The sequence below is a fragment of the Lycium ferocissimum genome, chromosome 8 (genome assembly GCF_029784015.1).
Source record: "Lycium ferocissimum isolate CSIRO_LF1 chromosome 8, AGI_CSIRO_Lferr_CH_V1, whole genome shotgun sequence".
NCBI classification, from domain to species: domain Eukaryota; kingdom Viridiplantae; phylum Streptophyta; class Magnoliopsida; order Solanales; family Solanaceae; genus Lycium; species Lycium ferocissimum.
This window is the reverse complement of record NC_081349.1, coordinates 52,082,025-52,109,064: the sequence shown is the minus strand read 5'-3', so window position 1 is coordinate 52,109,064 and position 27,040 is coordinate 52,082,025. Positions and strand designations below refer to the sequence as shown.

The following is a 27,040-nucleotide window of genomic DNA, read 5'->3' as shown; positions in this document are numbered from 1 at the left end:
GTTGTGTTTGGTGGTAGTTTTGTGAAAAAATTTGATTGCTTAAATGTACTGAAAGTAAAAAATAAATAAATATGAAAATAGAGTTTTAGGAAGGTATTTTCCTTTTGTCAAATACAACTTCAAATTATATTTAAAATTTTGATAGCCAAACTTCAAATTATATTTAAAATTTTGATAGCCAAACTTCAGGTTTTCAAATAAAGTGCCAAAAACACTTGAAAAAAGGTGAATAATTTTCATGGACAAACGCGTCCTAAATGAGGGTAAGGACTCCACGTAAATGAGTTTGACGAGGTAACAAACTAGTCTTAACTTATGTATGTTTGTGTTTTGTTTTCCAAAAATTTATCTCTTTACTTGTCGTCGACATGTCGGGGGTGAGAAAATGATGTCACAAAACTCACAACCCATAAAACCAACTCTTTGCTTCCCTTTGCTTTCTTTTCTTGAATCAAATCCCATTATTACTTCATTTTATTTGTAATTCAAATTACCCTTTTTGCTTCTTATCTTCACTGTGTTCTCAGACCAAAAGGTACTTCAGATTTTGCTCTTGAATTGATCATTCTTGATTCTTGATTGTGGTTCTTTTATATAATTAAAAAGAAGTGGTTCAAGATCCAAATTCACACCCAAAATTAGACATACATTACTTGATAATTTTGTGGGGTTTTTCATGCAAACAAGTATCTGATAAATCCTCCCAAAGAATACAAGATTACCCTTTTCATTTCTCAAAAAAGAATACAATATTACCATTTTCTTGGTTTCTAATTTTATATGGGAATTCTTGTTGGTTGGTAGGAATTCTTGTATTGTTGTTGATGGTAATATGAGTGAACATTATTACTATTATTATGAAAACATTAGCTATTTCTTCAAATTATTATTAATGCTGTTTATTTTTACTTTGGTTATCTTTACTAATTTTGCTGTCAGTATTTCTTTTCCTGCAATATTTTTATCATAGCTTATTTAGTCTTGCATTTCTTTTCTAAAACTGTTCTGGAAAACGATTCTTTTTTTTTCCTGAGCCTACGGTCTATCAGAAACAGCCTCTCTACTAAGGTCTGCGAACACCTTATCCTCCCCAGACCTACTTGTGGGATCTCAGAGGGTATGTTGTTGTTGGTTTTTTTCCTTTTCTTTTCTTTTTGGGGGGGGGGGAGGAGAGCTTATGTACCAATCTTAATTTTATATGGGAATTATTGCTTGTTAGGAATTCTTGCTGTATTGGTCTATTCCTGTATTTGGAGAAGTTGTTGATGGTAATATGAGTGAACATTATGGGAACTCAAGAGCAAGCTCGAGTTCTGCGTCTAGTTTGAATAGTAGTTCACAAGGTACAGAGGATGATCATACCATTGCCAAAATATTGGCTGAAGAAGAAGAAAATGTTTCGAAGTACGGGGCAAACAAGCTTGGGAAGAGACTCTCTCATTTGGACTCAATTCCGGTACAATCATATTTGCTTCTACTAGTGAGACTTATAAGAGCAAGAAAGAATTTTTTTTTATGTATATGAAGGAGTCATTTTCTTTTTTGTTCTTCTAAACTTTGACATAGTTTCAATAGGGGCTGTTTGGTTTTTGGTTGGAGTTATGCAAGTATTAGTAATGCAAAGATTAGTTATGCACATATTAGTAATGTAGGATTAATTATACATGTATTAGTAATGTAGGGACTAGTTATACATAGGGTTTAGTTATTCATGTATTAGTTATTTTATCTTCTACCCTGCATTAGTTATGCGGGTTAAAAAAAACATGAACTGAACATTGTAATAGCAATGCTATCTTTTATGAGGATAAGAGAAAGAAACCAACCAAGCAATTTATAACTTAAGCTGGATTCTATGTGGAGATTATTTTCCCCCGTTTTTGTAACCAAACAATGTATAAAGTTATGCTAGTTTTAATAAATGGATAACTCCTCTCTAAACGGCAACCAAACGGCCCCTAAGTTATCAAGAATTTTCTTAGTTTGTAAATTTAGAGCTTTATCTATTATCAGAGGCGGATCCAGGATTTAAATTTAAAATATTTTGTAGGTTCAACTTTTAAAATATTCAACATTGAATTCATTTTAATGTTAAGATTATGGGTTCAGATATAATATTTATTGATATTGTAGTAGACTTTCACACATATATCTGTACTCTGTGAAAAGTTATGAGTTCAAATGAACCTGTAGTCGAAAGGCTACATCTGCCCCTGTCTATCATCTATAGAAATATGTTGTAATGAGTTTTTGTATAGAGTTGCATTGATGTGAGCACTGATTCTAATTCTTGGAACAATCATATGGTACCGACCATCGTATTCTGATTATAATCTTGCTGTCTTTGCAGCACACTCCAAGGGTTATTGGGCAGATACCTGATCCTAATGATGCCACACTTGACCATGGGAGGCTCTCTGGCAGGTTGTGTATCATTTCACTTATTGTGTCATAGCCCTTCAGCTTGACATTTTAGGTTGACATTCGTCAAATTCGTAGTCCTTGACCTATTACTCTTTTTTTAGTCTGTAATGCATTACTTCAACTTTGCTCGAAGATTAATTGCCTCACCCATCCTTTTTTTTTTTGGTCTTCATAGTGTAAGATATATATTGATCTTGAAACCACAATTTGAAATGGAGAAGCCAGTTATATGACTTCGGGGGCTCTAATTGAAGCTTTCAATTTTATTTGGTTTCGTAGAATTTAAATAGGTGTATCCTCAAATAGTTGTAAACTGACAAGCTGATGCAATCCTAGATAAGATATGGCCCTTTGCTTATACTGTTTTTTGGGTGCTTCTCTACAATATATCATACAATATATCATTCTCCAGGGGATAGTTAAAACTTAAAAGTACTTATTTATGATCTGTAGTTGACAGCATAATTTATGGAAAAAGCCACAAGCTATAACCTTATTCATGTTTGGAACTCCCAGTAAGGGAGCTATTTAAAGAGGAAGGATGTTACTTTTTATCTTCGTACTATTTTGGTACTGTCAGTAAGGAATACGTTTCTTGTTAATGCGTCCTGTTAATGTTATTTATCATTCAGGTTGGCAGCATATGGCCTTGCTGAATTTCAAATTCAAGGAGATGGGAATTGCCAGGTTAGTCTCCTTTAACTAGTCTACAAGCCATTGCTGCACTTGATAGACGTGTGCTATTTGTGACTATTTCCTTGACTTATTGGACAGTTTCGAGCCCTTGCAGACCAGTTGTATCATAATCCAGAGTATCATAAGCATGTCAGGAAGGAGGTTGTTAAACAGGTACGGGTGCATAGAATTTTCAATAAATCTTCTTTTCATCTCACTATCTGTTATAAAACAAGATTGTACCAAAGCTACAAGGAAGTGTTGAGATTCGCAAGATTCTTTACGGAGTTTGTGTGTGATAGCAGTACCAAAAAAAGAAAGGTTGAGATGTAGTTAAGGAAGAGATGAAACAACGAGTAATAAATTATCATTGTTGGTGTTCAAGGACTTGGTTTAGCAGAAGCAAATAAAATCTTTCCTTGTTCAAGTCGATGTCAAAATGTCTGAGGTTAACCAAAAATAGGGATTATAGGCAAATCTATAGCAATTTCAAAGGTGTTTAAATCAATTAGTGCCGGAATTCAGATCAAATTGAGTTCGTTAGCTTATGGAAAAACATGCCTGCTTTAATGCTAACTGAAGCTATAACGCAGCAGGAAGCATGGGTCATTTAGCAGAAGATAACAGCATACTGCCAAGAAACCAAAGCAAATTTCCTAAAACAAGGGCCTCCTTTTTCTCAAAAAACTTAGAACGTTCCTCAGTTATGTAGATATGAAACCTGCCCATTATGATGGCCCAATTGGTAACCTAATGTTTGGCCAAGTACCGTATTCAAGAGCGAAGAATACCCATGTGACATATAACAAGTGTGAATAAGATGAAATTAATACTAATGGCTAGTTTTTTGCTAAATGATGGGAATATTATGAAATATAAAAGTTAGTTGAAGAAGAAAGCCTGAAAAATTTTGATAGTCAATATATTGGATTTGGGGGTTGCAAGGCGTGACCAAGGAAGTGCTTAGATTGTCTTAATCTAGTAATTGATCTTGTTAGATGGGTATTTGTGATGGCATATTGTGGACTCAAGTTTGTTTTAGTAATCAAGAGAGGTGGGACATAAGGAAGTTCTCAAGAATGACGAAAATGATATTTGCAATCTTTGTGTTAGTTTAGTTCTTAATGTCCATTTTGCTCATATCATATCCTCAATCCTTAATGTTCATCTTTAAATGGTCCTTTATTTGTTCATGTAAAGTCAAGCTTAATTTTCATCCGCATTCTGAGGTAGTTTTTGCTCTTTTGGATTTTTTCAGCTCCTTGATTTTATCATTTTTTGTAATTTTTTGTATCCTCTGGATGCTGATTGAATGGAATTACACAATTACCTGATAAAAACAAGAAAAATTGAAACTTAAACAGAAACTATAGTGTACTTTTGCTATAGGTGCTATGTGATTTGAGTTTTTCCCTTCAAAGTCTATCCAAATCGTCCTAATGGCATTGTTGGTTTGTTGAATAATATTAAAAATGAAAAGTTAAACATTGGGAATATTATAACAATGAACTGAATATTGGGTACTAAGACGGCACACCGCAAACATTAGGGACCAATTTGAAGATCTTCTTGAAAGTTGTTTACTACGTAGTGTTCTAAGCTTCATTATTCTTAAAGGCTCACTCGAGGTGCGTTTAAGCCTTAAAGTTAGTTGCAGCATTCGCAAGCGACGCTTTTGTGTAGGCACCAAGGCACTAAAATGTGTGCCTCAAACTTATCAAAAAAAGATGTGCGCCTCAACCCTTATGGGCTTTGTTGAAGAGGCCAAGTCTAAACAAGAAATGTGGCTAGCAAAAGTAATATATTACTGCCCCTCGTCCCAATTTATGTACCAGTGTTTAACAGGTCACGGAGTTTAAGAAAGAAAGAAAAACTTTTGAAATTTGTAGTGCAAAATAAACTAGACATTTCTGTGACTAAAAATCATCTCATCAAGGGTGAAATGAGAAGTTTAAAGTTAAATTATTTTTATATTTGAATAAAGAAGTATAGCATTTTGAATAAAGAAGTATAACATTCTTTTTGGGACAAGCTAAAAAGGAAAGTATGACGCATAAATTGAGACAAATGGAGTAATAATTAATAAATATAATGGATGATATGTTAATTATTAGGAAGAGTATAGTATATACTTATTATAAGAATGTTTGTTGCTTTAAATTAGAAACTTAAACTTGTATTATTGCATTTGATGTAGAGATTTGAAATGGCTTTTGAACTTGATAACATTGTTTTTACTTAATATATGTTACCAGTTTCGATTCCTTTGACCAACTATTTTTTTGTGATTTGTAGTTATTTTTTACACAATTTTATAGTTTTCTTCATTTTTTTATCAAGTAAATGTATTTCCTTCATAAACGTGGCCAAATTGACTGTATACAAGGGATATACCAAAAGGAAAAGACTCTACAAAATATGATTCTCCACAAACTCTGTCCAATCATTTATACAGCAAGGAACTTTCTGTTTACACCAAAAGAAAATAAGGGACCGGAGATTACTCCCCAACTGAGAGAAGCTCGACTCTACACCTTCAAAAGCTCTCCTATTTCTCTCTCTCCAAACTACCCTCATTAAAGCAAATGGGACCATGTTCCGCGCCCTTCGTCTTCTCCTCTTTCTCCCACTCTTCCAACTGAACATCAAATCTTTCACAGTTTTTGGCATACCCAAGAAGTGTCAAACCACCTAAGCATATCCCACCATAACCTCATGGTGCCTTTCTTCACTAAAAGACATGTTGTAGTTGCACTTTGCACTAAGACCTAGCAAACACATGGCGTTTTTCTTTTCCTTTCACCTTTGACCTTATTCATCTGTTTCTTCTTTTCTCATACTCATGAGCTTGAGGATATCAGGTCTGAAAAGTCATAAAAATCATCTTATAATTCACTTCGGTCCCAAAGAATAGGATATCAAACTTCGCCAATGTATGATTAGGGAATAGATCGATGTCAACCCTATTAATTCCAGATTTAGCTACTACTTTGTATCATTGTCTTACCACTGTGCACGTGTGACGAGCGCAAAACACAATATATCAAAAATAACGCTTCGCTAGTCAAAGATAGTATAGTATTACATGGATTGGTGTCATTGATAACTCAAACAAAATCTTGCTCAGTATTATTCAGGAAATCAAATCTCTACCAGTTTTGTGGTGCTAAACCACGAGTATCTCATTCACTTTCTAAACAAATTAGTACTGACACTTACATATGCAGATAAAAGGCTTACTAGCAATAGGAGCAATAAGGGCAAATGACAAGACATGTGCAAGAGAAGTAATCGGGATTAATAATCGTTCAAGGTTCTTTCCTAAAGTTTTGTTGAGTCTTTCGATTTCAACGAATGATTAGTCTAATTGTGATACTCAAATAAATCTCCATATTTTCTAATTTTATGTAACAAACTTATGAGGACAAGTTTGTCCCTTAGACTAACATTGTTATTTTACATGGAATAAGTGTGCTCTCTTATTTAATTGAATTATGAATATAATCTTATTCTACATCATTCACAATTTTCACGTACTTTATGGCTCTTTAGAAAGATTTAAAAAACGCATAAAATTTGTTTAAGAAAAAGAAAGAGATGTGTTTAAAAAAGAGTACAATAATGAGGTATAGCTGTAGCTGGATGTGGCAGTACATATGAGTATGTGAATTAAAGAGTATGTATGTGTATTTTCATGGTGAAATTTGAGTATTACAAGGGATTGAGAAAAAACTCAAATATGCCGCTGAACGTAACGAAGTGGCTCACACATGCCACTCATAAAAGAGGGGTGAAAGGGGCGGAGGCTGGTAAGTAATAAAGGGAATAAATAATGCCACGTGGCAAAATTTGGTAGTAGTAGGGCTCCGTCAGTGGCACGAATGAACCAAATGCGTCACAGCGATGGCATAAATGAACCCCAACTGTTAACGAGTAGCATGGATGAGCCATTTCGGATAGTTCGATGGCATATTTGAGCTTTTTCCCATAAAATAATTCTCTTCTGATTAAACTAAAGTAATGAATACCTAACGTTCAAAACTCCATACGAGTATTCTAGCAAATGAACAGATTTAATCCACACATAAATCTCAAAACACCATGTCCGTCACAAACCCTAAGGTAAACTATTCCATAATAGCAAGAATAAATATAATAGGAGAAAAAAGTAAACTAGAAATCATTACAACCAACTTTCGAATTGAATCGATTGTAGAAAGTAGTGAAATCCTCGTTTAATCTCTTAGCCGCTTCCACAAGTCTAGCCGTCCGAAGATGCCCTCAAAAACGTCTTCTTTCTGTCTGTATACCTTCACTAAATAAGCCTAGACTGAATTGCCTTAAAAAACTTGGAATGAAAAATCTGCATCGGGCAAGCTTGTTGCGCTGTGGGCTGCCCCGCCCGGCGCGTCGCGGCTGGCATCATTTTCTGCAGCCTGTTTTTTTCTCAGGCATGCAGGCTGGCTGCTGGCGCTTCGCTGCTGGCTGCCTCCGATCTCGTCCTTTTTCTTCACTTCTTAGCATGCATATTCGGTCCTCGTAACCCTGAACTTGATCCTGATTTGTTTGTTGAACTTCTACTCAGACTTCGAAGTCCCAAAACCTGCTTTTAAGCTCCAAGAAATGCTCGGGAACAAGTCCTACGCAAGAAACACACATAATAAGTATAAAATACTACGTTGTAGCTCAAATACAATTGAAGTGGAGTCAATAAAGATGTGAAATAATGCTAAAAATCCATATTTCTAGCCTATCATCAACGTACCTGTTTGGTTTTCGACATTCTTTCTAGTATAAGAACCAACTCTTCTTCCTCTTGAGTATAACACATGAATATTTGATTTTAGAAGTATAAGTTCAGATTGGTGAAATCTCTGCTGCTATTACATCAAACAACTATACATTGGATTGGATAATTGTCCAGTGACTTGCAAGTTGTTAAATCAATTAGTCTTAGCAATTATTTGTGACAAAATTGCATGGTTAGTATGAAGTTTTCTTTTCTCTTTGAGTTTTCCTTGCACTCCTTTTCCGAAGGATGGCTACTTATTCACAATAGTTGAATACTGAAAACCATTTTGTTTCTTCATTATAGTTCAGAATATTTTTTTAAGACTTAGTTGATGAGGTTGTTGACCTAATGGCTTGGAATGGTGCCCCATCGAAATGATCCGTAGTGACTCCAAATCACATTTAATTGCTGATTCTATTTATCCTACATGTGCTTATCCTAGTTGCTAATCTGTTTCAGCTAAAGCATTTCAGAAAGTTTTACGAAAGTTATGTTCCCATGAAATACAAAAGCTACCTGAAGAAGATGAAGAGGTGAAATCTGGTTTCTATCTATAGACTTACCTGAAGAAGGCCTGACAGCCTATTAACTAGGTTTTCTTGTTCAAGCCAGGTTGGGGGAATGGGGAGATCATATCACTCTCCAAGCAGCTGCAGATAGAGTAAGTCAGAGATTCTCTTTTCTTTCTCAACTTGCTTTAGTGGCACAACTCAATACATGTGTAAGCAGGTGTAGGTCATTATAAGACATCTTTTTAGAACTAAATATATGCTTTATAATATTAGTATGTGTGACACCTGTCTGACATCCAATAACTATAGCTGGTTTTGGTGGGTTTTAACTTATAAAGTTTTTGAATGTTCCCTATTAACAACACGGACTTGGAACTTTTAGAGGGAATGTTGTTAGATGAGCAAAAATGTAGCTTTCTTGTAAGAATGAAATCCTCTTAGGCGAGCGAAACGGAACAGTAAGTTGCCTGATTAAACTTTCGACAAGGAGGAGATCTTGTTAGCTAAGCAAAAATGAATTTCAATAGTTTTCTAAACTAGGAATAGAATCAAGTTGCTGGTATGGTATCGGAGCAAAGCAGTGAGAGACTAGTCAAATGTGTGAGAACTAAGTCCCATGTGGAACTATGCTACCACGTGCTGGTAGAAGTTAAATTTGACGAAGATGTTAGGGTTTGCATAGCCGTACATCAGGTAATACCTAGACAAATTCAATCAAATTTACTGGTAGGGATATTAGTTCCTGGTACAAATTCGATCAAAATTTTTTGAAACAAAACATAGAATATTTAATGCAGAACATAGTAACAAAATACTAAATCTAATCTCACTAAGCAGTTTAAACATATCGTGAACTCATTACAGAATACCTATGCACCTAATATATAACATGTACAAGTAACCATGTTACATGCAGCTAGAGCTAGCACTTGAACTCTCTAACCAAGTTCATTAGTACAAAAGGTGCAAAATGTAATATGTCCGGTCTCCACGATCAATAAGCATTATGAGTTGAATTGGACATCATTTGCATATCTTAACAAATATGCCATCTCAAAAAAAAAAAAAAAAAAAAAAAGTTCTAAAAGAAAAAAATATTAACATATTAGGTGTTAACCAATATAAAAGCAAAAACAATCATAAAGAAGTAAATGTCAATTTACATGCTTCAAATTTCTCTATCTTTTTGAACTTTCTCTAAAATATCTTGAAGCTTGCGTCCTTTGGAAGTTGACTGTATCCATTGTTGAGTGCAAATAAGAGCGTCTACCGTCTTTGTCGACAAGGAACTCCGGTAAGAATCAAGAATTTGTCCTCGAGCACTAAAAACTGACTTAGATGCAACAACAGAAATCATAATAGACGGTACATCTCTTGCCATTTTGAAACAATTGGATATCTATTAACTGAAAACTTTCCACCAAGCAATTACAATAGATGGTACATCTCTTGCCATTTTGAAACAATTGGATATCTATTAATTGAAACTTTCCACCAAGCCAAGTTGTTCAAATCTTTGGTCTTCTCCTGTTCTCAACATTTCATTCCTCTTCCTAATGTTCCTCCCAATTTTGTCTATCATGTTAATTTCATCTCCAATATTCTCAGGGAAAGTCTTAGATGAATACATTTTAGCGATTTTACAAGCGAGTCAAAACACTTTTCACTTGATCCGATTTCTCTCATACTAAACAATAATCATTAGAGTTGTTAAAAATAAACTTCACATACTTCATCTTATATCGAGGATCCAATACAGCAGCAACAAATAGTTGCATGTTCATATTCTCAAACTTAACGCACTATTTGTTAAACTTTTCTTTTATCCTTTCGGCCATGTCACCTAAAACAAGATTAACACTCTAAAGATAGTGGAAAATATTATTACGAAGATCAAAAAATTTGTTGAAGAAAGAATTAAAAGTAGCATATGGACTTCTTGAAAATTTCAAAGTGACTTGATAGAAAACTTTTAGTAACTTGAGAAAAATTTTTAGATTCTACCAAAGCACGAACCTGAAGATAGATGCTATCCCATTCCACTAGTTTCGCTGCAATACTTCTGGTATTTCTGGTCATCGACATTCATGCTTGAAATGCCAGTTGTACCTAAGACTTAAAGGACCATAAGTTTCTATCTTGACCTTCTCAACAAATAGCTTAAAAAAGGCAAAATTTGCAAAAGATGACTTGATATACTTTATAGTATTCTTTACACGTGAAATTGACTCAATTTGTTCATCTAACCTATTTTTTATGGCTAATTTAGAAAGAGCATTACATATAATATGTAAGAACTTATTTCCCCATATTACTCCTCTTCGGTCCTCAATCCTTACTTTCAAATGTTCAATGGTACCATCAATAGCAATTACATTATGCAAGGTCAATGTGAATAAGTTCTCAATCTAACAAACATGCCTCAATTTCCTTAGCAATTGTTTCACCCTTGTAGTTTTGAAGTTTGAGAAAGTTAAGAATTTTTTCTTGTAAATTTCATCCATCATCAATCTAGTGAGCAAATAATAATAATATAAGTCAATTTTTGCAATGATGTCCATTTTATCATTAGTAAGACATTACAAAACATGTTTGTTAGGGGAAATGAGAACTTACTCACATTGACCTTGGATTGTGAAACTGCTAAAGTTGTCGTCATTAATCATTTGAAAGTGAGAATTAAGGATTAGAAATGAGTAATCTTGGGAAATGAATTCTTACATGTTAGATTTAATGCGCATATTCTAAATTTGATTGTAAAAATGGGTTAGATGAACAAATTGAATCAATTTCATGGGTAAAGAATGTTGTAAAATATGTCAAGCTATCTCCTGCGATATTTATTTCTTGTAAGTCATTTATTTAGAAGGCGAAGGAAAGACACTCATGGTATTTTAAGTCTAGATGTTGAGACGAGGTGGAACTCTATATATACAAAGCATATTTTAGAATGTATATTGAAGACGAGAAGTGTTGTAGAGAAATTAGTGGAATGGGTGGGCACCCATCTACGGTGATTGGAAGAATCAGAAAGTTTTTATAAAGTTCCTTAGCATTTTCTATCAAACCACATTGAAAATTTCATGAAGTTCAATTGTTCTATTTCTCTCTTCCATAAGTTTTTTGAACTTCGTAAGAGATAATAGTCAAAATACCCCCCAACGTTTGACCAAAATGCCAACTACACACCTAACCTTTGCGTTGGACCTATTACCCCCCTGGATAATTTTTTCGTTAAAATGCCCCTTTTGCCGATGTGGACAAGAGCGTGACTACACCGCTCGGTGCGCGTTATAGCCTTTAAAAAAAGCATACGGTGTTTTAAAATGCCAACTGAAGTTTTGCCACATAGATGCCATATAGATAAATTTAAATTCCTCCATTTTTAGTAAGTCTCCATTTTTTTGGTCAAAATAATACCCATTATAAATTTAGAGCTAGGATAGTGATTATTCTTATAATCACCGTTTTCCCAAATCAAATTCACAAAAAAAAAAAAAATCAAGAAAAAAAAACGAAAATTTGAAAATCTAATCTTGTTAAAGAAAATGCGATTGAAAGTTGCTTGTTTTGTTTGTTGCTGTTGTTTGAGTTGTTTAAGCACTAATTCTTTGATTTATAAGAAAACTAAACTCCATTGTTAGGAATTTGAAAAGCTATGAAGAACACCAAGTGGGTTTTTTTAAAGGCAATTCGTTGCAAATTGCCCTTCGTTGGGGTGGTCTTTAAATTTTGTCCCTCATATTAAAATCTTTAAATTTTGCCCTTCGGCTAAAACCCATAGGTTCCGAAGTTCGAACCCACACGCCTTGTCAAGTTAAATTTCATATAAGTGTTTTCTTATGCCTTATGGGCGTACTTGTATAAGATTACTTTGATAATTCCTTCACAATGATTCTTTTATTTTGCCTTATAAGATTTGTTATACCTTAAGAGAACTTACGCCTTATGGGGCATACTTTTAGTTATGTTTTATGGACACACTTTTAGATAAAAGTTTCCCTTGAAAAGTTAAAAAAATATATATATAAAGTCCGACAACTTTTAGTTGTGTTATAAAAGTACGTGGCAAGTCTCAGAAACACTTGAAGGGCGTTAATATTTAAGTAAAAGTCCGAAATGGAGATATATATATATATATATATATATATATATATATATATATTTACTTTTCAAGAAACTTTTAGTTATGCCTTAACTAAAAAGTATGAGAAATACATAACTAAAAGTATGCCCATAATGCGAAAGTTTTTCTTAAGGATTAAACTTTGCCTTATAAGGCAAAGTCTATGCATTAAGGAATACTTGCCTTGATAATTTTGTTATGCCTTAACTAAAATTCTGCGGCATAACTAAACTATGTCTTAGAAAAAAATTCTTGCCTATGGGGCGGACTTTTGAATTATGCGATCCGGCATAACTTTAGCTTTTCCTTAAAGATTGTATGCCGGATCCGGCATATAATTATTTTTTTATTTTATGCAGCGGGGTGTGAACGATGTATTCTTGATTGTTTGATCAAATTAATGGATGAAATTTGTTCTACTTTTAGAAGCTTCCTTTCACATTTGAATTTTTTCCCAAATCAAATTAAAAAAAAAAAAATCTGAAAAAAAAAAATCGAAAATCTGGAAAAAAAAAAAAAAAAGGTTGAAAAATCTAATCAATTAAAGAAAATCTTTAAAGTTGCTTGTTTGGAGTTACTACTTGTTGCTTGGTTGAGTTGTTTAAGCTAAGCACTAATTCTTTCGAGTTGATTTGGGAGAAAATTAAACTTTGTTAGGAATTTGGAGAAAACTATGAAGAACACCAAGTGGGTTTCTTTAAATTCTTAATTGTTTGATCAAATTAATGGATGAACTTTGTTCTACTTGGTATTTGGAAGCTTTCTTTCACATTTGGGTTTTTTTGGATCAAATTTGAGGAAGTTGGTGTGATTTTTTTTTTTTTTTCAACTCTAATGAAGATGATGATGATGATGATGTTGATGAAGATGAAGAAGAATTGGGTATGGGTTTTGGATCCTCATCTTGAAAATGGAGTGTGGAAAATTGAGAGATTTTTTTTTTTTTTTTTGAAGAAGAGTAAATGGATGGAGGAAGGGGGAAATTAATAAAAAATGAGGAAATTAAAGATGTGGCACGTTTTTACAAGCACACCGTAAATAATTTGAGGTTGTTTTTGGATACTTTTAATATTGAAAAAAAATTGTCCAAGGGGTAATAGGACCAAAGCAAAGGTATTTTGGTCAAACGTTGGGGAGTATTTTGACTATTATCTCAACTTCGTAATGTTAATCTTGAAGTGCTGACCTTGTTTTGTGTTACATGACGGTAAGGATGAAAGGTAAGTCTCATAAATATTGGTGTAAGTTTGAAAATATGAACATGTTATTAAGTTTGAAAATATGAACATGTTATTGTTTGTTGCTGTTGTGTTTGATTTTCGATATAAGATTATGTGAAGTTTATTAAAAAATCTTATAATTCTTTGTTGGGAAGAGAAGTCAAATCAAGTGATAAGTGTTTTCATTCGCTTGTATAATTACTACAATGATTCTTTATCTAAGATTCTTATGAGTATTGAAGATAAAATTAATTTGTTGGACAAAATTTGTGACATGTGGCAATCTCAATGGGAGAAACACTTGGAAGGTGAGGGAAATGGAGAAAGAAAGTTTGATATTGAGAAATAATTGATGGATGTTGACAAATACTTGATGGATGAGACGATCTAGACATCTTGGTTTGGTGAAAAGTTTGAACTAATAGATATTCGATTGTCTCAAAAATGGCAAGTGTGTACCATGTATTACTATTGTTTCGTTTGAGTCAACTTTTAGTACTGGAGATCGAATTCGTTCTTCTTATTAAAGTTTTTTGTCAGTAAAGACTGTCGAAGTTCTTATTTACCCTCAGCGATAGATACGGTTGACTTCAAAAGAATACAAGCTCCCAGTCATTTTAGAGGATGTTCAAAAAATATTAAAAGTGGAAGTAGGTGATCTGACGTATTTATTTTTTATCACTATTTTTTACTTTTATATTGGTTAACACCAAATATATAAACTATTCCTTTTCTTTTCAGAATATCCTGGTATGACTTTGAGTATTCATTTGTTAAGATGAAGAAAAGGATGTCTAATTTCTACTCATAATCTTGTTTTCTTGAAGACCGGATAGATTTCATTCTGCTTGATGTTTGATGAACTTGGTTGAAAAGTTCAAGCGCTAGGTTAGCTTTATGTAGTATGGTTATTGTGCATGTCATATATAAGGTGCACAAGTATTTTGTAATGAGCCTATGATATGTTTATGACTATTTTTTTCTATTTGGAATGATTAGTACTAAGAATATTTTTAGAGTCTTCTCTTATTATGTTTTGCATTAAGTGGGGTCTGGGGAAAGTGATGTGTACGCAGCCTTACTCCTATAATCTTGTGAAGGTAGAGAGGTTGTTTTCAATAGACCCTCAGCTCAAGTAAAGCATATCAAAATCAAAGATGGAAAGGAAATACAACAATGAAGAATGTTGGGTGTGCAAATATTGGTAGCTGAAGAAAAAAGTAGCTACTTATAAGATGTTGGATACTCTTAATGGTGTGAGGCCTTTCGGGAAAAACCGTGTGTGCTTGGCCTAAAGCGGACAATATCACACCGTATTAAGAGTATTCTTTGACCGTTTAGCCCAACAAGTGGTATCAGAGCTTGTGGTTATCGTTATTGTTGATTGTCTGTTTGGATGATGGAGGCAAATATAAGCAAGATGGTGCGTCTAAATAGTACTCCCTCTGTCCCATTTTATGTGACACTCTTTTCCCTTTTGGTCAGTCCCAATTTAACTTTAAACTTTCCATTTTACCCTTAATGAAATGCTTTCTAACCACACAAATATCTATGGCTTATTTTGGACCACAAGTTTTCTTTTCATTCTTAAACTCCATGCCAAGTGAAACACCCTCACATAAATTGAACCGGAAGGATTTGTAATTATCATACTTGGAAAGGCCAGATGAAAGACCTTTTTTTTTGTCAAGAAATTGTATTTACATGTGTTTAGCAAACCCGTGTCTATGAATGGTGATGATTGCGAATTTGAGCACTTACAGGTTTGTGGCTATATTAGACAATGAGTTGAAGACAATGTTCGAAATCATATTGTGAATGAGACACATGCTAGAAGTTTGTGAGAAAAGCTCGAGACACTTTATGCTTCTAAGACTGAAAGTTGTTCCTGCTGAAACACTTTATGAATATTACGTACAAAGAGGGCAGTCCTATTTCTGATCATATTAATGATTTTCAAGGTGTCCTTCACCAGTTGGGTGTAAAGCTTAATAAAGAAATTTAGGGACTTTGGCTTTTGAATACTCTGGCCGACTCTTGGAAAACTCTTCAGGTTTTTTTGACTAATTCTGCTCTCAGTGGTGTTGTAACTATGGAATATACTAAGAGATGTTTTAAATGAAGAGATGAGAAGAAGATCTCAAGCCTCGTCTTCTTCAGCTTCACACTTTGATGTTTTGGTTACTGAAGATAGGGGGAGATGTAACTTCAAAGGTCAGAATAACAAGAGGCAAAAGTAGAGGCATGACAAAGTCTAGATACAAGAACCTGATATTTGATTATTGTCACAAGAAAGGGCATATCAAGAAATATTTCCACAGGTATAAGAGAGATATGAAACAACAAAAGAAAGATGGCGATAATGAAAATCGTGTTGCTATTGTTGCTAAAGATGATCTTCTTGTTGCTTGTGGCAAAAATGTCTCTTGTTTGTGATGAGATTAGTTCATTTTTGGATTCAGGTGCTACTTCCCATGTCACGCCAAAGAAGGAATTCTTTTCTTCTGATACTCCAGATAATTCTGGACTGTTGAAAATGAGCAATGATGGTGAGGTTGAGGTACTTGGCATTAGCATAGTTTGCTTGAAAAGTAACAATGGTTCGAGGTTAGTTCTTAACAATGTCGAGCATGCTCTAGATGTTCGCCTGAATTTGATTTCTGCATGAAAGCTTGATGATGAGGGTTATCATAGCACCTTGGTGGTGGCAGTGGAGGCTTCTTAAAGGTTCAGTGGTTGTGGCTCGAAGTGACAAGTTATCCGACTTGTATGTATTTCAGGGCTTCATTTCTAGTAACTCGGTAAATTTGGGGGAGAATGGCACTTCATCAGAGTTATGACATAGAAGGCCGAATCATATGAGCAAGAAGGGGATTGATAGTTTGGCTAAGAAGAATTTGCTTTCTAGAGTGAAACAAGCAAAATAAAGAGATGTGTTCATTGCTTAGTCGGGAAACAGAAAAGAGTTTCTTTTCAGAGTCATCCACTTTCAAGAAAGTTTGATTTGTTGGAGTTGGTACATCTTGATTTTTGTGGTCCTTTTAAAGTAACGTCTCATGGTGGTGCACTTTACTTTGTGACTTCTATTGATGATCATTCTCGCAAATTCTGAGTATTTTCTTTGAAGTCTAAAGATCAAGTACTTGATTTGTTCAGAGTTTTCAGACGTTGGTTGAGAGACAAACAGTGAAGAAATTAAAATGCATCCGCTCAGACAATGGTGGTGAATATATTGGTCCTTTTGATAATTATTGCAAAGAACGGGATATTCGGCATCAGAAAACTCCTCCAAATACTCCTCAATTAAATGGTTTAGCAGAGAAGACGAACAGAACTCTAGTTGAGAGGGTTAGATGTTTGCTTTCAGATGCTAAGGCACGCGAGATTCCTTTTGGGCAGAAGCATTTCATACTGCTGCCTATGTTATCAATTTATCTCCTACTATTGCTTTGGATGTTGATGTCTCTGACAGAGCTTGGTTTGGTAAGGGATGTCTTTTATGCTCATTTGAGAGTCTTCGGGTGTAAGGCCTTCGTACATGCTCCTAAGGATAAGAGGTCAAACTTGGAAGTTAAAACTAGGCAGTGTATCTTCATTGGTTATAGTCAAGACGAATTTGACTGTCGTTTCTATGATCCAGTTGAGAAGAAACTTGTTAGAAGTTGTGTTTATATTCTTTGAAGACTAGAAAAATGAAGGTTTTGACAAAGCTGAGAAAGTTGATTCTCAAAGCGGTGAGAGCTTAGTTGATATTGATCCAGTTCTTGTGACTATTGCACCTAAAGAAAATATTCAAAATAATGAAGATCAAGTTGATAATGAAGATGGTGAATGTTCAGAATGACCAACATGATGTTGTTGATGCTCCAAAGGCAAGATGATGTGGTTGGCCAGCAACCAATGGCTATTGATGCTCTAGAAAGTTCTCTCAGAAGATCTACTAGAGAGAAAAGGACTTCATCTCGTCATTCTCCCAATGAGTATGTACTTTTGACTGACGCAGAAGAACCTGAAAGTTTTGATGCGGTCGTGGATAGTGAAGAAAAAGAAAGGTGGTTTGATGCTATGGAAGATGAGATTAAATCTTTACACAATAGTTATACCTTTGATTTGGTTAAGCTACCTTAAGGTAGAAAAGTTTTGAAAAACAGGTCGGTTTTTAGGGTGAAACATGAAGATGGCAACCCAGTTCCACGATACAAGGCTAGATTAGTTGTAAAGGGATTTAATTAGAAAAAGCGTGTTGCTTTTGATGAGATGTTCTACCAGTTAAGACGAAAATGGATGTTAAAACTGCTTTTTTCCATGGTGACTTAGATGAATAAATTTATATGGTCCGTGACATAGAGTCCAAAAAAAGCTTGTATGGTTTGAAACAAGCTCCCAGGAAGTGGTACAGGAAGTTTGGTTCTTTTATAAGTCAACGGGGCTTCAAGTAGACTTCTCCAGATCATTGTGTTTTTGTGAAAAAATTCTCTGATATTGACTTTATCATTTTATTGCTTTATGTTGATGACATGCTTGTTGTTGGTCATACTGCTTGTAGAATTCAGAAGTTGAAGCAAGAGTTGAATAAGTCTTTTGCTATGAAAGATTTGGGACCAGTAAGGCAGATTCTTGGCATGCAGATTGTCCGTGATAGAGAGGCCAAGAAGTTGTGTGATGCAAGCCCACTTGCCTCAAGGCCATTTACGAGGAGCCAAGCCCGGGAACTACAACACTTGCAAAGCCTATTCATGAAGCGGGAGGCTCTTGAGTATACTTTTGATGAGCATCTTGGATCCCAAGTCCATTTGTTGATGAAGATTGCTTGGGGAGAAGAAGAGGAAATGGGAAGTTACCACATGGCTAAAGATGAAGAGTTGGCTATTCTTGCAAAGCGAGATTTCAAGATTTTGAAGAAAGAAGAATAGCCAAACAAGGCCCTTGTCTCATTAAGGGTGTTTATGTCATTTTGCTTTCTTTTATTTCTAGCATAGTATAAATAGTTCTCTTCTTCTTCATGGAAGGTTAGACTATTTTGGATATTGATATTTTGAGAATTGTAAACTCTTTTGAGTGTTGAGGGCTTGCTAAGCTTGAGATTGTGAAATTGTTGAGAGGATTGGTTCTTAGGGTGTCAAATCCCTATTGGTCATCCTAAGAGTTTGGTGCTCTTTAGTTCCTAAATTAGAGGTCAAGTTAATCTAAGAACTTTGGTTGCTAATTTGGGTCTTTAGTTGTGTCAAATTATCTATCCTTTTCTTTTCTTGCATTTTATTTCTATTTTCGTTCTTAATCTTGTATCATTGTGGTTATCATAAGAGAAGTACATTCAAAAAGTACTTTGCAGGTTCAACATGTATAAAGCTAAGGCTGTCAGTTAACCTTTAACTATGCACTTTAAATTGAGCATGAAACAGTGTCCTAGCGATGTTGAGAAGGAAGATATGGAGAAAGTTCCTTATGCTTCAGTTGTTGGTAGTTTGATGTATGCAATGATTTATACTAAACTACTTCGGGCTACTTGGTTACCTTTGCAGGGGGAGCTGTGTCTTGGCAATGTAGGTTGCAAAAATATGTTGCTATCGAAAAGTGAGCTTATTCTTTGTCAAGTTGAGCTTCTAAAGAGTTGCTGATACCATTAGATTCGCGATGTATTGGATTCTAAGTTGCTTGAACTTGAGAAGATTCACATGATGATAATGGTTCTGACATGATGACTAAAGCTTTGCCAAGAGAGAAGTTTGAAGAGTGTTGCATGATCGTCGGGATGACGGTCTCCTCCACATAGTCGGGAGGGGAGAATTGTTGGGTTTTGAGTTTTTTTTCAATTTTTATGTGGATAAATAAATACCCACTTTGGACTAGCCCACTTTTATATTTGGCCCATACATTAAAAGACCTTTTAGGTCTGGTTTGAGGGCAAGAGAGACTTTGAGATAGCAGCCTTTCAAGTCAAAATAGCGAGAGAGATAGTAGACTTTTTCTGCTGAAAAATCAGCTTGTGTAGCCAATTTCTTTTGTCGATTCCCTCTCCATTTCTTATCGGATTAAGGTGAAATTTGAACTGAGTGTTCCCAACATCTTGACAGGAACTGACATAACACAATTTGGAGTCCCGTAGCTTTAGATTTTCGTCAGTGAACAGTAGCTGCGTTTTTGGGTGATTTTCTTCCAATCTTCTCTTGTTTGATGGCTATTCTTGTTGCTATTGTTGCTCTGTGTTTGGCATTGATGTTGTAGCCATTGTGGAGAACTTTTGTAGCTCTCTCATTGATATAGTGAAGCTTTGGTCCCGTGGTTTTTTTTACTCCTCTTTGAAGAGGTTTTTCTACGTTAAATCTTGGTGGCTATTGCATTTGATTTATTTGTCTTGCGATATTTATCTTATTGGTTGTTACAGCTGCTGCCCCGAACTATTTGAGCTGGTTTTTTTAGGTCCTCTTGATTCAAATAGATTGGGGAAAGTTTTAGACTTGGGTATTCTTCCGCTATAACCTTGTAGTACACTTGTTAGTGCTCCCCAGAATACTCTTAATACGGTGTGGTATTGTCCGTTTTGGGCCAAGCCCGCACGGTTTTCCACATAAGGCCTCACACCATTAAGAGTATCTTTTTAGCTATCAATGTGGGACACCCAACAATCTCCTGGCTGAACTAAGTTCCAGATGTCATTACCATGATTCACGTGTCAGAGATTCAACGTGTCTATGTGCCACCCACATTGTTAGAGTATTTACGGTCACCGAAGCCTAAAGGTGTGTATGCGTCTTAAAAGCTACGGGCAAATGTCGTAAATCGACCCATAGATGGGCCAAGGCACTAAGCTAGGTCCCACACCACACTGCGCCATCTTCATACTTGTCCCACCAAAGCATTGACATTGTTACCACTTTGCTGGGAAAAACGAGCACTAACAAGTGCACGACAAGGTAATAGCGGAAGAATACCAAGTCTAAAACTTTCCCCAATCTATTTGAATCAAGAGGAGACCTCAAATACATGGTCAAGTAGTTCCGGGCAGCAGCTATAACAACCAACAAAGTAAATATGGCAAGACAAATAAATCAAACGTAAGAGACACCAAGATTTAACGTGGAAAACCCTCTTCAAAGAGAAGAGTAACAAAACTACAAACCAAAGCTTCACTATATCAACGAGAGAGTTACAAAATGACTACAACATCAATGCCAAACACAGAGCAACAAGAACAACCATCAAACAAGAGAAGGTTGGAAGAAAATCACCCAAAAACGCAACTATTGTTCGCTGACGAGAATCTGGAGCTATGGGACTCCAAATCGTGCTCTGTTAGTTCCTAATCGAAGATCAAGATGTTGGGAACACTCGGTTCAAATTTCACCTTAATCCGATAAGAAATGCAGTGGGAATCGACAAAAGAAGGTGGCTGCACAAACTGATTTTTCAGCAGAAAAAATCTGCTCTCTCTATTTTGAGTTGAAAGGCTGCTATCTCAAAGATCTCTCTTGCCCCCAAATCAGACCTAAAAGGTCTTTTAATTTATGGGCCAAATATAAAAGTGGGCTAGTCCAGATTGGATATTTATTTATCCATATAGGAAGGGGGAAAATCCCACAACCCAACAAAGAACCATGCTAAAATACAGGATAGTAACAACAACAAATAATATGGTAACCTAAGCAAAGGAAACAACAGGTAATAATAAATCAAAGAATAAGAAAGTAGGAGAGTAACAATACTGGATAAGGAAAACTAGACAATGCTCAACTACCTCTAACCTTCTACCCTAATCCTCGACCTCCATATGTCCTATCTAGGGTCATCTCCTCGATAAGTTGCAGGTGTGTCATGTCCTATCTAATCACTTCTTCTTAATACTTACCTCTCTTCATACCCATCATAGTCAATCTCTCAGACCTTCTCACTTAGGCATATGTGCATCTCCTATCCACATGCTAGAACCTTCTCAGCCTCGCCTCACTCGTCTTGTTCACGACGGAGGCCACTCCCACCTTGTCTCGAATATCTTCGTTCCTAATCCTATATCTCCTCGTATGCCCACACATCAATCTCAAAATCTTTATTTCCACTACTTTCATCTTCTGGATGTGCGAGTTCTTGACCGGCCAACACTCCGCCCCATACAACATAGCTGGTCTGACATCCACTTTATAAAGCTTACCTTTAAGTCTTGGTGGCACATTCTCATCACGTGTTCTGGATGCGAGTCTTCATTTTATCCATCTCACTCCATTATGATGTGTAACATCATCATTAATCTCCTCATTTCTTGGGATTATTGACCCAAGATACTCGGACTAAAGAGGAAAGTAAGACAAAATTTTTGAAATGGAGGGAGTATGATATTCTAGGATAATCTCTACTTAGTTGTAGTCTTGTAGAGAGTAATTATTTACCTACTTTTTATTAGATTAGGACTCTTATATAAGGAGCCCTTATTGTGTAATGTCAACAATCAGGTCTTCAATATATCTTCTCTCTCCTTATCCCTTTACATAAACAATAGAACATTGACATGGGATCAAGTGTAATAGTGACTCATAAGAACTACGTCTGCCAGCTATTTCTTTTCCTAAACCCCCACCTTGTGCGGATGCAGGATTTGGTAAAGGCCAACTTGTTTATTCGTGCAGTAAAAGTTACAGTACATTTTGGAGAACATAGAAGGTTCGAGAAGAAAAGGTTACATGATGGACCTATGACTGATGTAAAGAAATGATATTTCATCATTTCAAGTTTTATAACCCTCTAAATCTTATAGGTAGATTTGGACTTTTTCCACCTAAAGGATTTCTATTCTCTTGCTTTTTGAGAACTGCTTTATCCGTTTCTCCTTATTGTGCTGCTTACGCTTTCCTATCTATATGTCGTTTTTTTTTTTTTTTCTTATTTGGTGGGCCACCGTGCTGTTTGCTTAACTCTTTGCTTCTGTTGGATTTTATTGCAGTACGGAGTAAAAATATGTTTGGTCACTTCTTTTCGCGAGAATGGCTACATTGAGATCCTTCCTAAGGACATACAGCCTTCTAGAGGTACATACATCTTGTCTGCTATACACACACATATGAGCGGACATACTTAAATAGATAGCTAGCTAGCTGTTACTACCAAGAGACTTAATCCTATGCAAATAAACTAAGTAGGCATTTGGCCATAAAAACCAAATATGTTTCACTTTATTTGGAATTTTGAAACTGGAGTTGTGTTTGGTTATACCTTGTGCAAAGTAGAGAAAAGATCATTTTATTTGGAATTATAAAGATGGAGTTAGAAAACAGGTTGGAAGCTGTTTTTCAAATTTGAAATCCAACTTCAAGTTGAATTTGGAATTTTCATGGCTAAACACTGATTTTCAAACAAAGTGAAAAATTATTCCGGAAAAAAGTGAGTAATTTTTATGGCCAAACGGGTTCTAAACATCGGATGATGTTTTGTGCTTGATATTTTTATTTGTTGACATACTATAGTAACTGTGTGCATGAATTCCTGCGGAAATTCAAATGTAGATCATGTTTGAGGATATTCTTGAGCTGATTCTCTTTAAATAGACAAACATTTCTGTTTATGATGGTCTAGAGAAAAACTAATTAAATTGTTTAAGTAACCTTTGCTAGGTTCTAGTTCAAATGCATTATTCTGATACTTATCATGGAAGAACGATGTATTAATCGAGCAAATTCACGTGTGCGGTCAATGAATATAAAAATAGAACTGCTTTATGCTCTAGTTGGCATTCTCAATTTATTGGGTGTTGATTTTTCTTCTCATCTTTGTATCTTCGTCCTTGTAACAACTCGTTCTTTATTTTAGAATTGTGGCTGAGTTTCTGGAGTGAAGTGCACTACAATTCTCTATATGAAATCGGAGGTACACCAGTCTTGTTCTCTGGGGAAGATCTAGAATTTAAGCTCAATGGGTTCAACCTTTATTTCTTACCACTAAATCTATTACACTTTTGAATATCTGTTGGAATTGTATTGATTTTTCACATATTTATTTAATGTTCCGTGTCATAATTGGTGGGGTCAATTGAATCCATCGAATCCATACTCTACCCGCCTCTGCCAGTTGTGCGTCAATTCTTCCTTAAGAATTTGCCTCGGCTATCATTGGTTGCTGATAATATTGGTTTATCTTCTTAATTTGATGTGCAACAGAGGTGCCTGCTAGAGTGCGCAGAAAGAAGCATTGGCTTTTCTGACGCTTTCACCATCAAAAGTATTGAGAGCTGCATTCGACTATTCTGCCTCAAAGAAACGCATTTTACATAAAGGAAGATCGAAGAGTTCAAGTCAATGTGTGTGGAGTACTACTGCACTCACTGCTCTTACTCTTGTGATGATGACCGAGAACTTATGTGAATATATGCTTTTAAATCCTTATATATAGATATATTTACTCATATGTGAAAGTGTAGCTGGTTCATCCCTGGATATATCTGGAAAGCGTTACGACCAGCATAAAAATAGTCAAATCAGAAGGAATCCTCATAAGTCGTAACCTATAGTGAGCTTCATAGTTATACATAACTCGTGTGGTCAACTTTGAGATTGAGGCTAATGATACATATATATAGTTTGAATACAAATGCAGAAGATGCTACAGAACAGTGCATAGCAAATTTCCTCGTATATTGCTCTCGGTATTCTCACTTTTTACTTGCTCACTATCCCCAATGTGTAGTTATTAATTAGCTAGTTGGTATAGCAAAATATCATCAAGAAATATGTACTTTCAGGGTAATCTTTATTCTAGTATCGTCTATGCTCATTAAAGTTTCTTCTTGGATCTGGTGATGAACATCACGTGGTTGTGCTTTTACTCAGCACAAAAAGGTTTGATTTGTCCAAAGGAAAAAAGTGCATCTGCCGATAGAAGACTCGCTTAAGCAACACACTTGCAATTGAAAGGATTTCTCCTCTAGCTTTTATAATTATGAAAACCTACCTCTTCCTACCATTAACTTATTGCATGAACCTCCTTTTTTGTGTAAGTATTTTTTTAATTCATATATTATTTCTACGAGCATTTTTATTCAACAACTTTTCCTGCATAAAATAATTGATACATTCCTGCATAACTTACACATGTATTGTTTTGAGGAAAACAATTGTATGTAACCAAGCATGGTATAAAATTGTAGCACTCACACATGTAGGGGTGTACATGGACCGGGTTGGTTCGGATTATTTAAACACCAAACCAAATCAAATGCGTCGGGTTTTTAAATTTATAAATCAAACCAAACCAATAAAATTCGGGTTTTTCAACTTCGGGTTTTCTCGGGTTATTCGGTTTTGTCGGGTTTTTTTTCCGAAAAAGTCTTCATACAAAACATATGACTTTTACTTCAAATATTTCTTTAGTCCGGGTAAAATACAACTATATAACTAAGGTGTTTCTTAAGAAAATAACACAAAATGTGAGATGGGTGATGACATCGTATTAAAATATTCAACAAAAAAGATAACAAAATCGGTTAAAATAAGTATTGCTAATTAATAAGCCATAAAGAAAATGACTTTAATATAAAGTTATGCTAAAATAAGTCCGGCTAATAAGTATTAATTACAAGACAAAGAAAAAAAATTAAGCTATATATTTTTACGCTCTAAACCAAATTATGCAAAATTGAAGAATAGATATCCAAAATTACTGTCATTCCTAGTGTTAGAATTGAATTTCTTTTGTTAGCATTAGTGTTGAGTTGGTTTTGATTGAGACTTTATTTGAGTTACTCACATCCATGGGATATAAAACTTATTGCATTTAAAATTCTAAGTTCAAACTTAAAATAATATGATAAAAGACAAAAAACTATGAAAAAATTTAGGAAATATTTACAAATTACATTACAAATAAATATTTTTATGTATAAATATTTTAAAAATCGAATACACGTAACGTTGGGTCGGTTTGGTTCGGTTTGACTTTTTTTAGGTAAAACCAAACCAAACCAATTATGATCGGGTTTTTTTTTCCAACACCAAACTAAGTCAAACCAAACCACTAATCGGGTTTTTTTCTCGGTTTATCGGTTTGGTGCGGTTTGCTTTGTACACACCTACACACATGTATTGTTTTGAGGAAAACAATTGTATCTAACCAAGCATGGTATAAAATTGTAGCACTCAGAAATTTTTCGCTAAAGTATGATATCCCTGTTTGTGCTCTTTGGCAAGTTCAAAAAGCATGGAATGCCTAAATCTCATGTGTTGAAAAGTTATATAGATGTTTGGAAGTAGGGAGAAGTAATTTTGGAGCAAGTTAGAAATGACAAGGGTAAAAACATCCCAAATGAGACAAGGCCTAATTTCAAAATTATTATAACCTTCGGTGTACAATAAATTTGGCTATGGTTTGAATACAAAAATAGTAGTCCTCGAAGTTTAGTTTCAAACACTTCAAATTGTTTGCCATTTGAACTTTCTACGAAAATTGTGAATGTTTTAGTGAAGGATGTTCGATTGGATTTTGTTGGCAGAGGGCCAACTATGTCCACAATAAAGTAATGGCGAAGGTTGGATTAAAATACTTACTTAATCAACCCGTATGGATAACATATGACCTGACAAATAAAGGTTGGATTAAAATACTTACTTAATCAACCCGTATGGATAACATATGACCTGACAAATAAACAAGATAATCAACATGTAATAAGATGCACGCACACAATATAATTAGCCTGCATAAGTCTAGCATGTAATATGATCAGGAACACCAGTCAGAATCAAATTGCACTTGATAAACACTCCATTTTTATCCATAATCGGTGCTCCCAAAGATATTTGCGGGCACACCACCTGGGGTGTCCAGAAAAGTACAATGAGTTTAGAGGGACGGATTGATATCACACGCCACACAGATAAATCACATGTCAAAATTCGCACGGACAACTCACGTGCCTCAACTACATCTATGTGCTAAATTCCAATATGCAACTTATATGCATATGTACATTGCATGACAATAGCTAAACATGTAATCTAGATATGCATAGCTCATAATGTTACTCTAGCATGCAAACAATGCCTATAACATAATATCTATGGATGTATGCTTAAATAATCATGCAACAAATAAAACATGTAACATAGGCATGGTATGTCATAATCAGAGACGGATCTAAGATTTCAACTTTAGGGGTTCAATCTTTTAATTTTTTAGCATCGAGCCATTATATGTCTAAAGTTAAGGGTTCATATCTACTATTTATTGTAATTTTAGTAAATTTTTACACCTAAATTTGTACCCCGTATTGAAAGTTTGGGATTCAATTGAACCCCTAGTTAATGTGCTCCAT

The 27,040-nt window shown here is 34.9% G+C and overlaps 1 protein-coding gene across 2 annotated transcripts; it reads left to right on the top strand.

Annotated features, from left to right (window-relative positions):
- Positions 1-337: 337 nt before the first annotated feature.
- On the top strand, positions 338-24,365 carry LOC132068729 (OVARIAN TUMOR DOMAIN-containing deubiquitinating enzyme 11-like). Of its 2 annotated transcripts, none has more exons than XM_059462408.1 (10): positions 338-535; positions 1,220-1,456; positions 2,351-2,424; positions 3,057-3,111; positions 3,199-3,273; positions 8,351-8,424; positions 8,504-8,552; positions 22,682-22,766; positions 23,545-23,601; positions 23,892-24,365. In XM_059462408.1, exons 2-10 carry the CDS (start codon positions 1,274-1,276, stop codon positions 23,933-23,935), a joined length of 696 nt encoding a protein of 231 aa, XP_059318391.1. In that variant the 5' UTR covers positions 338-535; positions 1,220-1,273; the 3' UTR covers positions 23,936-24,365. The 2 variants fall into 2 exon arrangements, with proteins under 2 accessions (XP_059318391.1, XP_059318392.1); XM_059462409.1 differs by lacking the exon at positions 338-535 and adding an exon at positions 879-1,117.
- Positions 24,366-27,040: the final 2,675 nt, after the last annotated feature.

Bases quoted from the DNA above. Each gene is read 5' to 3' on its own strand.
- LOC132068729 (XM_059462408.1), top strand. From the start codon at position 1,274: ATGAGTGAACATTATGGGAACTCAAGAGCAAGCTCGAGTTCTGCGTCT. The intron at 8,425-8,503 runs GTGAAATCTGGT...TGTTCAAGCCAG, and splicing joins TACCTGAAGAAGATGAAGAG to GTTGGGGGAATGGGGAGATC. The intron at 23,602-23,891 runs GTACACCAGTCT...GATGTGCAACAG, and splicing joins TTCTCTATATGAAATCGGAG to AGGTGCCTGCTAGAGTGCGC.